This window comes from Neopelma chrysocephalum, unplaced genomic scaffold (genome assembly GCF_003984885.1).
Source record: "Neopelma chrysocephalum unplaced genomic scaffold, ASM398488v2 Primary Assembly neopelma1_232, whole genome shotgun sequence".
In the NCBI taxonomy this organism is placed as follows: Eukaryota; Metazoa; Chordata; class Aves; order Passeriformes; family Pipridae; genus Neopelma; species Neopelma chrysocephalum.
This window is the reverse complement of record NW_020897894.1, coordinates 288,913-301,244: the sequence shown is the minus strand read 5'-3', so window position 1 is coordinate 301,244 and position 12,332 is coordinate 288,913. Positions and strand designations below refer to the sequence as shown.

The window sequence follows — 12,332 nt, the reverse complement described above, 5'->3', positions numbered from 1 at the left end:
TCCCAACCCTCAGAGATCATCAAGGCAGAGATTGGAGGCAGGAGCAACTTTAATCAGGGGATACTCCAGGAATAAAGTCCCACCCCTCAGACACAGGCTCTGGCAGGCAGTTAAAGCACCAGGAGTGAGAAGAGAGGGGTTGAAGTGAGAGAAGCACAAGATAAAAGGACCACAGTACCATCTGGTCGGTCTGGGAGGCGTAAATCCGATCCAGGATTCCCTGCACTGCATCCAGCTTGGAATGCAGCTCCTCGATGCGCCGCTCCGTCCTCCGCTTGGACTTGAGACACCTCAGAGCCTGGGGAGGAGAGACACAGCTTGGGTCACAAACCAAACACAGCTGGAGCTCTTAGGACATGTTTATACACAAATCCGAAGAGCCTTCAATTCCCTGAGTTTATTCCCACCATGAGAAAAGTTGGATGAAGCTCTAAAAGATGGAGGACAAACAAGTGTCCTCCAGTGGTTCACTCAGGTATTCCTGGATCACTGCTCAGAAGCAGAGGAGTCTTGCATTCCTACTTTGGAAAGGTTCAGGCCATAGAAAATATGCCAGTTGGAACCTGCAACTGCTCAGATTCCTGGTTGCTGACGTTCTCTTCAACAAAAGCAACCACTGGGGATTTTCATGTTGATTAAAAAAAATTAGTATGTTGCATTCTACTGAAAGGACAGCAGAAAAAAGCAGAGGAAGATTGTGAAATATGTAGTTGTGTTGGTGGAAATTTTGTTCAGAAATCACCGTGGTCTGTGAAGAAAAAAAAAAACAACTGCCAAATAAAAAAAAATTAAAGAAGAAAAGGGCGAGGAGTTGGACTTTGATGATCTAAGTGGGTCCCTTTCAACTCAGGATATTGAGTGAAAGTGTCATAAAAAACCCAGCAATCCCTGAGGCACACACACAACAGCTGCTTTGAAGAGTTATTTCCATTTCCCTTCACTCTGGATAAATATATCCTTATATTCACCTTAAGGAGGCTTCAGAACCACCCCTTCAACCCACAGTGTCTAACCCTGGTCATTATCTGCAGTTATGGACCAGCTCCAAGGACAATTCCCTTCCAGTTCCACTCACCAATTGCTTTTTCCCAGCTCTACAAGCACTCCGGGCATCCTCTTTACACCTGGAAGATTCAAGAAGGAAAAGAAACTCATTCCTTTGCCAGCAGTGATTTTCCAAACCAGAAGCCACCCTCTGTGCCTTGCTCTGATCCTGAGGTGACCAGTGAGGGTGCATTTGGGATACAACCACCCTTAAACTGTTGCTGATTCCCAGAAGGAGTCCTTGAACACATTCCAAATCTTTGCAGACATTCCTCACACCCATTCACTGCACCTTGTTTTCATGGGAATAGGGAACAAAGACTGGGAAAGCTGCCCTACCACACAGCTGGGACACAGACAGGAAAAGAACAACACAGAGAAAGCAGCTTTGTTCTAATTATGCCACAAAGTTCTACATCACACAGACGTTGTTCCCCACCACCCTTCCCCAAAAATTACTTCTCTGCTTCCTGGGAAAGGGACTCCACCTTCTGTGACAGCAGCTGCTCACTCTGCATCAGCTGGTACACCCCGATGTCCACGTCGTTCATCGGGGACACCTTGGCGTGGAGACCTCGGGCAAACTTCACTATCTGCCAAGAGAGCCACAGGCTTGAGCTCCCAAAATTCCTCCACTTGGAAGCAAGGAAAAGATGCTCTCATACTCCCAGTTGAAGCCTTGTTAAGGAGTGATGAGGATGCCCCAGTCAGCACAGGATCTGATATTAAACTAGGCGGGATCAAGTAGCATCAGAGTGAAAGCAAAAAGGCTCAGTGGGACACCTTGAGGATTTAAAGCTGTCCTGGAAGTGGATGGGAATGTCACACTTCCAAGGACTTCAGGACACTGCAGGAAAACATGCAATCTCAGAGCTGAGAGTGCCTGTATCTAGGTCCTGCAGAAAAACCTTTTCACACAGAATGGAATTCCAGGCTGATTCCAGTGGCACGGACTGATTTTACTTTGGATAACTGGGAAAAATCAACCTGCAGGCAGACCTAACAATTTTTCAGCTCTTAAATTAAAAAAAGAAATGTTAGAAACGTTGGAAGAACCTGTCACACAAGAATGAGGATTTCCCCTCACCTACAACCCCGTTACAGCGCTGGAGAACACGGAATTTACCCTTTCCAGGCAAAGAACACCCACGTTCCACCAATAAAGTTTTCTTTCCAGGCAGATGGAATGCAAGACAGGGGTTATACCACCCAAAAGCAGTCACCTTGACCCTGTACCTTCTCTCCATTCTGTTCCAGGATCGTGACCCTCTTCTCCTTCTGCAGCTGGAGCAGCAGCAAGTAGAAGGTCCTTTCATCTGGGCACACACTGGCACAGAGGGACTGGAGCTCGGAGAGGGCGACGACGGGGTGAGAGGAGAGAGCAGAGTTCTGATAGAGGCGATAAACTTCCTCTGCCTTCTCCTGCAAGGACAACAGGGATACAGCTCACACTGCTCCTCCCACACACTGGAGGTGAAAACTTGGGACATTTCCTCTTTTGGGCCACAGTGACTTTCAGAATGAACCATGTGAAACTTCCCAAGGAAACTGCAGCGCTTTGAAAATAATCCATGGAAGCCAAACTACACCATTTACGTCCCCTGAAACGCTGTGGAATAGCACAGGGATCACACAGGCAAGAAGTTGGCTCCACCTGCACTTCCTGGAAATCCCTCCCTTATTTAAACTGAGTAAAAATTATTCCCTTTAAAGATTTCCCGCATTTCTGCCGGGCACAGGAATTTAGACACCACTTTCAACAGCAGCAAGTCTTGGGGCTCGTTTTTAGAAACACAGAGAGACAAGGGGCTGTGACAGGATCCAAGGGTTCTAATCCCATGGGAAAGGTAAGCTGAAAGCACAGGCTCTGAGTGACAGAGCAGGGAAATGTCCCGGGAGTGGGGTTGAAGGGGACATGGGACTGAGGTAGCGAGTGCCCCATCACCTGTCCCTGCCCAAAGCTGATGGTTGGGGTTGGAGGGACATTAAAGATCATCCAGTGCCACCTCCTGCCATGGGCAGGGACACCTCCCACTAGCTCAGGTTGCTCCAACCTGGCCTTGGACATTTCCAGGGATGGGGCAGCCACAGCTTCTCTGGGAATCCATCCCAGCCCCTCCCCACCCTCATAGCCAAGAATTCCTTCCCAATATCCCGTCTAACCCTCCCTCTGGCAGTTTGAATCCATTCCCCCTTGTCCTGTCCCTCCATCCCTTGTCCTAAGTCCCTCTCCAGCTCTTGGAGCCCCTTTAGGCCCTGGAAGGGGCTCTCAGGTCTCCCTGGAGCTTTCCCTTCTCCAGGTGAACCCCCCCAGCTCTCCCAGCCTGGCTCCAGAGCAGAGGGGCTTCAGCTTTTGCATCATCTTTGTTATATTAGTTTGAAACAGCATCTGTAGATCTAAATTACTTCTTATCCCCAAATTACTCCATCCATCTCTCTCCAGGCTTTTCAACACCTCAGGGGCACAAATGAAGATCTACCCAACTCCTTCCCTTCCCTTGGTTTTCCTGGAGATGCACAACCTCGGGAATGCTCTCAACAACACTCACCTGAAGCAGCTCCACGTAAATCAGAACCTCCTCTTCCTCAGGGATTTTGCTGTCCCCCAGGACGCTGGAGAGAGTCCACTTGAGGGGCTTCAGGATGAAAACTCCCACACCCCAGGAGATCCAGCTGCTGTCTACACTGGCCATGAAGTCTGACTCCCTCTGGAGCTTCCCACGTCTAGGGAAAAGATATTCACGTGGAACTGAACACAGCCAGTCTAAACCTCGGGCATCCTGTACATCCCCAGCCCCAGATCCAGCTGAAGTTTGAGATCTCCCTGCAGGGCATGGAAGGACATGGAGGTCTCCATTCCTCCCAGGCTTCCTCTGGACCCAAAGGATGTTTTGTTTACTATATTTCCAGGTTTTTTGTGTTTACTGTTTTTCCAGTTTTGCGAGTTTCTCCCAGTTTCCTGACTCGAAACCAATGAAGCACCACACAAGGAAATCAATGGCGAGGGCCAGTTTTTGGAAGGGGTAACTGGTAATTCCAGAATACTTCAATTCTGTATTAAACTGCAGTTCTCAGATCTGGTGGATTTGATGCCACAGACAGAGCTGCTGCTGTTCTGAAATCTCTTCAAGCCATCACTCCCTGGCTCTAATTTCACCACACGAAACATCAGGATGCAAACACCAGTTTGTCACATCCCCAGTGCCACGGGCAGCTGGGGCACCACAACAACAGCAGGGTGAGCTCCTCTGACTCCCTGTCAAGCTTTGGCTCGCAAATTCCCCTGACTCCCTATTCACAGAACCCTGGAATGGTTTGGGTGGGAAAGGAGCTGAAAGATCAGCCAGTCCCACCCTGTGCCCCCAGTTCCGGGGCTTCTCATCCTTGTCCCTGTATCCCCCAGATCCAGGCAGGAGCAGCCTTGTCCCCTGTGTCATGGAATCACGGAGTCCAGGAATGGTTTGGATTGGAAAGGACCTTAAAGATCATCCCATTCCACTCCCTGCCATGGGCAGGGACACCTTCCACTAGCCCAGGTTGCTCCGACCTGGCCTTGGGCACTTCCAGGGATCCAGGGGCAGCCACGGCTTCTCTGGGCAACCCGTGCCAGCGCCTCGCAGGGCAGAATTCCCGACACCCACGCTGGCACAGGGATCTCTCCCTACCCGCCTCCATCTCTCCCTTACGCCCCCCATTTCCCCGCCGGCCCCCCCTTTACCTGAGCAGCTCCCTGAGGACGGTGCCCAGCCCCAGCGGGACGCTGCCCCGCCGCTCGAAGCCGTTCTGCAGCTCCCGGAGGCAGGTCCTCACCGCGCCCCTCCTGCGGCCGCGGGCCAGCACCAGCCCGACCCAGAAGGCCATCTTGCTGTCCCACTCGGTGCTGTTCACCTCGCGGCTCTGCTTGAAGGCCGAGAACAGGAAGGCCATGCGCTCGTCGTCGCTGTCCCACTCCGGGGGCAGGTCGCCGGCCGGGGCGGGCCCAGGGGGGGCCCCCCCCGGGCTGCACATCTACGCGAGCCCCCGGCTCCGGCCGCGGCCTCCGCCCGGCCCGGCCGCCCGCCCGCCTCAGGGGAGCCGCGCACGGCGCCTGCGCGGGGACAGCGCCACCCCTCCGGCGGGACTTGGTACGGCCCGCGCGGCACCCCCCTCCCAAAGGGAGCGGTGGTACGGCCCGGGCAGGAGGGGCCTAAAAAAAACCCCAGAGGAGGGCAGGGAGTGACGTTATGTGTGACGTCATGTGTGATGTCACCGCGGGTGGTGGGGACGTTCTGCAGGATGGGGACTGTGTTTGGGACTGCTTGGGAATATATATATATATATACACATATGTATAGTCACAGTAGTATAATAATCGTTTCTATTGCTCTTGTTATTATCATTGTTATTATTCTTTGTATTATTCCCCATATATAATATATTAATTATTTATTATCTGTCTATCTATTTATATATGTATATCTATATTATATCTATAATATTGTCAGATATATAATACTGTGACTACATATATAGAGTGTCACAGTATTATTATAATAATTGGGTTTTTTGCTCTTTCCTCCCCCTGTGCCTCCATGAGGGGGTTTTCCAGGGTGCTGAGTGGGGCTGGAGCTCAGGGAGAGCTCTGGAGCCACGGGAGGTGCTGCCTTCCTTTCATCCAGAGGTTTTTTTCCACGTTCAGAGTCGGTTGGATTCGCAGTGTCTTGGGAAGCAAAGGACACTGAAATCGGTACAAAAAACCCAGTGATGGTCCAAATCCCCTGGGATTTGGCAACACCACCTTGGGTCCCCTCCCCTGGCCAGACCCGGGTGCTGCAGGGAAGGCAGAGCAGCCCTTCCAACCCACCCATCCCATGGGAATCAGGGATGACTCAGCACAGGCAAGAGCCTATTTTTAGCTTCTTCAAAGCTTTGAAATTTTACATTAATCCTTCCAGTTCTAACCCCAAAATAACGTCATCTTCTGCCTGGGAAGCCATTCATCCCCGAGGACCCGGGATGGCTTTTGCCAAAAACCAGCCCGGCCCTGAGCAGGGCACGTTTTGGCCGCTGTCAGCCGAGCAAACACTGCTCCAGGAAAGGAAAACGGTGGCACTGGATCACGAGTCACAGTTCAAAGGAGCCACACGGGGCTGTGTTTACACACCTGAGAGATTTGGCCTTGGACCTGCGGCGCCGGAGGCGACCAGAGCGGGGCATCACATGTCTGGGGGTGAAAAGAGCCAAGGGATGATCTGATCCTGCTCTGCTCCAGAGGAGAAACGCCCCGAAGTGGCTGAATCCCAGCTGGCAGCTCAGCCCCACACAGCTGCTTGTTCACTCCCCCACAGCAGGATGGGGAAAGGTTGGGAGAGGAGAAGTGAGAAAACTCACTTTTATCTCGGGTTGAGATAAAGACAGCTACAAGAGGGAGGAATGCAGAACAAGGAATTCCTTCCCCGCTTCCCATCGCAGGCAGGTGCTCAGCCACCCCCGGGAAAGCAGGGATCCAGCACGCAGAGTTGGGAAGGCAAATTCCATCACTCCAAATGTTCCCATTTCCTCTCTGCCCCCTCAAGGTGAGACCCCCATGGACAGAGCTGCCTCCAGCTCTGGGGTCCCAGCACAGGAAGGACGTGGAGCTGCTGGAGCGAGCCCAGAGGAGGCACCAAGAGGATCAGAGGGATGGAGCAGCTCTGCTGGGAGGAAAGGCTGGGACAGTTGGGATTGTTCAGCCTGGACAAGAGAAGCTTTGGGGTGACTTAACTGTGGCCTTCCAGGACCTGAAGGAGCTACAGGAAAGATGGAGAAAGACTGTTTTACAAGGGCCTGGAGTGCCAGGACAAGGGGAATGTCTTCCCACTTCCTGAGGGTAGGGTTAGATGGGATATTGGGAAGGAATTCCTCCCTGTGAGAGTGATGAGGCCCTGGCACAGGTTGTCCAGAGGAGCTGTGGCTGCCCCATCCCTGGAAGTGTCCAAGGCCAACTTGGAGCAACCTGGGCTAGTGGAAGGTGTCCCTGCCCATGGCAGGGGGTGGAACTGGATGATTTTAAGGTCCCTTCCAACCCAAACCACTCCAGGATTCCATGACTCTTCCCCAGCTTTATATTCCTCAGCAGGATCTGGAATATCCCTTGGGTTAGTTGGGATCAGCTGCCCCAGCTCTGTCCCCTCCCAGCTTCTTGTGTCCTTCCAAAGTCTTTCAAAGCAGGAAAGGCCTCGAGGTTGTGCAGCCCTGCTCAGCAACACCAAAAACTTCTCGGTGTCAACAGCACAGATTCAAAACACTGGGAGCAAAATTAACTCTATCCCAGCCAAACCTACACCCTGGAAAATTCAGCCGAGGAAAAAACAATATATACAAGATAGAAATTAAAATGCATATTGCCTGGAGAATGTATCCATGTGCTTTGAGAAATTCGGGGGGAAGATTCAACGTGTCCTCAGTGTTTAACCCCCAAAAGGCAATGTTTGATTTGCTTTTGTAGCTCCGTGAGGAGATGGAACAGCAGCAGTTTCATGGAGTCTCACCACAGGGATATTCAACCTGGGATGGGACTCTCCAAAGTTAAGCAAAAAGCTGGATTTTATCCATCATTTCAGCCCTCAGATCTGCTGAGCCAGAGGTTTGTGCTCCAGTTTGTGCTCCAGTTTCCAGGTTGGCCAGTGCCTTGGTTTGGATACAGAGCCTGGGCTGCAGCTTTCAGTCTGCAACACCCTCAGCCCTCTCCTCCATCCCAGAGCTCCTTTTAAGTCCTGCTTCAAGGGGAGGAAAAGGAGGAGGGAAGGGAAAGGGGTAAATCTCAGCTGAGACTCTGCATTTACTGTTAATTTTCCCTTTGTGCCAGGGAGAGGAGAAGGATTTAACCCTTTCCTCTGCGTTCTCAGAGACAGGGAAGCTGCCTTAGGAAAAGTGAGGGGAGAGAGGGTGAGAAAATCCATCTGCTTGCCCTGAGCATCCCCCAAACCCCGAAGACAAGGCAGGTAAAGGGAGTGAGGACAGAAGTCTGAGCAGCCTCACCACAGATGGGGAAACCGAGGCACAGAGGGGCAGAGAGGTTTGCCCAGGCTTGCCCAAGTGCAGTGCAGGGCTGAGCTGTGTTCTCATGAAGTTCACAGCCTGCAAGACCTTTTTTTTCCCCTTTCTTTAAAAGAGGAACTTAGAATTCCTGAGACGAATTATTCATTTGTCCGGAGGGGGGTGGGGGGTGGGAGGGGTGAAGGTCAAAATTATCGTGCGGCCTCAGATCCCTGCCAGGCACAAAAACAGACGAGAGGCAGCAAAAAACCCCGAAGGTAAAAAAGTGAATGTTGTCGTTCAGAAATAAAACATAAACAGTCACGTACCCCGGGGTGTGCTGAGGGTCACAGTTACACAGAAGATGCTCTGGGAGGGGAGATTAGAGCCTCCCTCGCCCCCCCAAAGTCTCCAGTAAAGATGGGTGAGGAGCAAACAGATGCTGTGTCAGGCAGGACACGGGTATTTCAGGGGTCTGAACCGTCCAGCACGTGCCGCAGGAAACGCTTGTGCCGAGTTCCCCACCGGCTGTGGTTGATAAAACCGAACTTCCCCAGCCACCAGCCGTTTATTGCACCGTCCTCTGCGGGCAGCTTGGGCTCCCATCTCCCTTCTCCCCGCGGTCAGCGAGCTGGAGGCCAGCCAAGCTCCTGCTCAAACCCTCGCACTTCGGTTTATTTTCCACTTGCAACGGAGCCGAGCGAGCTAAGGGAGGGATTTTTTTTTTTATCCCAAAATCACGGTGCGGTCCCTTCTCCTCCCTGATGTGCTGGATTTCCCCCCGGTGCTTGTGCTGCTCTGCAGCCTCCCGGGGGGTTCTGGTTCGGAGGGAGCTGTGGGATGAGCGGGCTGCAGTTGATAAGGACGGGGAGCTGCTGGGAGGTCTGTCCTTGGGCGATAAACGAGCTCCCCTTTCTCGCCCGTGGCCGGAGCCTGCCCCAAAATCTGCCTTAAAAGGAAGCCCTGGCACTGCTGGGATGGAAATTCTTGCTTGGACAACAATGACGCGTCTGCCCGGGGTGTCCCACCCCTCGGGATAGCCGGGGAGTGGGAGAGGAGCATCTCCGGAGCTTAAATCCCCAGGGGCTGGACACAGAGTCGCCTTTGTTTTGAGCTGCCTAAAATGTTATTTCTGTGGTTTATCGGGGGAGATAACTCAGGGCAATTCTGTTAATGGGGAGATTGAGAGGGAGGGAGAAAACACTGCGGCTTCCTAACAAGTGTTTGGCGGTACGAGGGTGAGCCCTCGGGGTCTGGATGCTGAGGATTAGTCTCCCGCTGCCGGGATGGGGCTGAGGGACCAGTATAAACTGCAGGGCGAACTGGGATACCCTGTTCCCGTGTCCCCCTCGCCCCACAGAGCCTCTTCCCACCTGAGTTTGTGCACAGCCACTTCCCTGGAGAGCATCAGGTTGATTTTGCAGAGAAAGGACAAACAGGCTCCTTCCCCGTTCTATTTTCATATGCAAATGCAGCGGACTAGCATTTAGCCCTAATCCTGGAACTAAATCTAGTTCTAGTTCTGCCCTAACCGAAAAATTTGTTGTTCTCTGAGGGCCCAAGTGACTCAGCTGGAGTCAGTGGTATCCAGAGCACGGGACACATGGTTTTGGTTTAACAAAAGGCCCTGCATACTTTTGGGGCTTGTAATAGAAGCACCCACCCAGGAGAAAGGCGGGAATTCTTCTCCTCGAAATCACACTTCGGCTTCGTCATCTTCGTTAGCGCCATAGACAAGCTCAATAATCCTCTCTGCAAGGAGAGAACCAGGTGTCCATGGTCACCAAAGGGAAAGTGCTTCCCAAATATTTACGCCTTGAGTGGATTAACTCCAACCCTAGAGACCCTGTTGGATCTGAGGAGCCTCTCTGCCTTTATCCCTGGTGCTGCTGATGCCCCATCAACACCCAGATTGGCAATTCGCTGAGCCCTTTCCCTGGCGAGCAGCGTTTGATCTGCTCCGCAGCACTTTCCCTGCAATCCTGGCACCCATTTTGAGGCGTTCACCTGCTGATTCCTCTGCCTTGGGCACCGCTTAGGAAAGCGGCGGCACTAAAAGTGATTTATGCACGGGTGAGTCACAGGGGAAGGTGGGGGGCAGGGAACGCACACCCGGATTAGTTAACTCGGAGTTCAGGGCTAGGAAAAGATTAACAAAGACTCCATTCCTCTGCCTCGGCTGGCTTTTTTTCATAGAATCGCAAGCCTGGAATGGTTTGGGTTGGAAGAGACCTGAAAGCTCATCTTGTTCCACACGCTGAAGGTGAAAATTTAAGATCCATCGTATTTTGGGCCAGAGTGACTTGTATGTAACTTCTAAAAGCAATTACTGTGCTTTAAAAATAGGACAGTAGTCCATGAAAAACAGAAATACACTACACTACTACTTCCCCTAAATGATGTGGAACAACACAGGAACTACACAGGAGCACAGTCCTGAAAAATCTGCCCCCAAGTTTAAACCAAATAAAAGCTTAACTTTAATCCACACTGGCTTTGTGTCACCGAGTCACTTCACATCATTCACACGGAGGCAGAGGAAAAAGAAAAGTTTTCCCCATTTCAAGAGAATGTTAAATCCACTTCAGACTATAGAATCACAGAAAGGTTTGGGTTGGAAAGGATCTTAAAGCTCATCCAGTTCCACCCCCTGCCATGGGCAGGGACACCTTCCACTAGCCCAGGTTGCTCCAACCTGGCCTTGGACACTTCCAGGGATCCAGGGGCAGCCACAGCTTCTCTGGGCAACCTGTGCCGGTGTTTAACCACCCTCCCAGGAAAGAATTCCTCCCCAATGTCCCATCTAACCCTGCCCTCAGGCAGTAGGAAGCCATTTCCCCTTATCCTGTCGCTCCATCCCTTGTCGCAGGTCCCTCTCCAGCTCTCCTGGAACCCCTTCAGGCACTGGAAGGGGCTCTAAAGTCCCCTGTGCCTGTCCTTCCTGAAGCCCTCGTGTCCTTCCATTCCAACACTCAGAGCAGCCATCCCAGCCCATCTCCACCATCCCAGTAAAATCAGACTTCCACTGGAATCCTTTTTCTCACACGCTGCCCCGATAACGTGCAGCAGCCGAGCTGTTGATGTGATAGCAGAAAGTCCAAAGGTTTTATCACTTTTCCCTGTTTTGGCACCCTGAGCCGCCGGAAGATCGTAAGAGATTGTGGCTTTGCTCCCTGTAGGATGCTGAGTAATGGGGAAAAAATGTAAGATGGAGAAGAGAGAGGGAAAACCGTTCCTGAGGGTTCCTACCTAAACCAGGATTTTTTTGAAGCTGATTTTGAAGAGAACGAACCGCGAAAATAAAAGTGCGGTAAAACCTAAAAGTTTTGAGAAAGCGACTTCAGAGAAAGGCTGGTCCCCTGCTTGTGGTTTACTCGGTCGCGACACGGTCACGAGGTGGTTTCGCCGACGAACCTGTGCTGGGAGTGTCCCGCACCCGCTTCCTCCTCCTCCGCCCCCGTCCCTCCCCGAGCTTTTATAAGCTCTGCCCCGAGCGCGTTTCATCGATTCTGACTCACCGCGGTTGGAGGACGTTGTCCCGTCCTGGCTGAGCCGCTCCCGAGCCTATTCCGAGCCTGACCCGTTCCGTGCCCGCTCCGTGCCCGCTCCTTGCCCTTTCCGTGCCCATCAATCACGCTCCGCTCCCACCGCCCACGATGTTCTGCACCCCCCGACGGCTCTGCCTCTTCCTCCTGCTGCTCCTCGCGGTACGTGGGGACGGGGGTCGGGCGTGGGGACCCCCCGGGAAGGGGGTTAGGGGGGTCCCGGCCCCCCGTCGGGGCTGCCCGGTGCTGTGGTGACATGCCCGGACTTGCCGCGCCGTCGAGGGGCACAGAGCGCGCCGGGCTGGGCCGGGGTCCAGCGAGGGGAAAGAGGGGGGAGAAAAGTATTTGGGGGCTGCCCTGGGCTGGGGTGAGGATTTAACCGAGGGGGGGGGGGCCGGGGAGGATGGGGGGGGGCGGGAGGCTGCGGGGGCAGCCCTGGGGGGGGGGGGGGGGTTGAGGGGGGGGGGGGGGGGCCTGGGGGAAGGGGGGGGAGCGGGAGGCTGCGGGTTTACCCGAGGGGGAGCAGCGGATATTGGGGGGAGGTCTCTTTAGCAGCGACTGTGCGGGGAAGAAGGGTCGGAGGTCCTGTGAGTCAGGGGGAACTTGGGGCTATGGGGGGGCTCATCTGCTCCAGGGGCCATGGCGGGAGCACGGGGGGGCTCACCTGGGCTGGGGGCTACGGGGAAAACGTAGGGGGGGATGTAGGGGCTCACCTGGTCCTGGGGATTTGGGGGGGGGGGGGGGGGG

General features: G+C 53.3%; 2 protein-coding genes across 5 annotated transcripts in view; one reads left to right on the top strand and one right to left on the bottom strand.

The window, feature by feature from the left end:
* The window catches only part of CHMP7 (charged multivesicular body protein 7), a 9,710-nt gene extending 4,586 nt beyond the window's left edge, over nt 1-5,124 (bottom strand). For both annotated transcript variants that reach the window (XM_027703503.1, XM_027703504.1), the window contains exons 1-6: nt 4,763-5,124; nt 3,594-3,768; nt 2,281-2,466; nt 1,504-1,637; nt 1,076-1,124; nt 179-298 (exon numbers count right to left, since the gene is read on the bottom strand). In XM_027703503.1, coding sequence (XP_027559304.1) covers nt 179-298; nt 1,076-1,124; nt 1,504-1,637; nt 2,281-2,466; nt 3,594-3,768; nt 4,763-5,052 — 954 coding nt within the window. In that variant the 5' untranslated portion in view covers nt 5,053-5,124. The remainder of the gene's footprint in view (nt 1-178; nt 299-1,075; nt 1,125-1,503; nt 1,638-2,280; nt 2,467-3,593; nt 3,769-4,762) is intronic.
* Nucleotides 5,125-11,001: 5,877 nt separating this feature from the next.
* The window catches only part of TNFRSF10B (TNF receptor superfamily member 10b), a 9,195-nt gene continuing 7,864 nt past the window's right edge, over nt 11,002-12,332 (top strand). For 2 of the 3 annotated variants that reach the window (XM_027703516.1, XM_027703514.1), the window contains exon 1: nt 11,003-11,747. In XM_027703516.1, coding sequence (XP_027559317.1) covers nt 11,697-11,747 — 51 coding nt within the window. In that variant the 5' untranslated portion in view covers nt 11,003-11,696. Of the gene's footprint in view, nt 11,748-12,332 lie in introns of all 3 variants that reach the window. The other variant, XM_027703515.1, reaches the window with a different exon arrangement.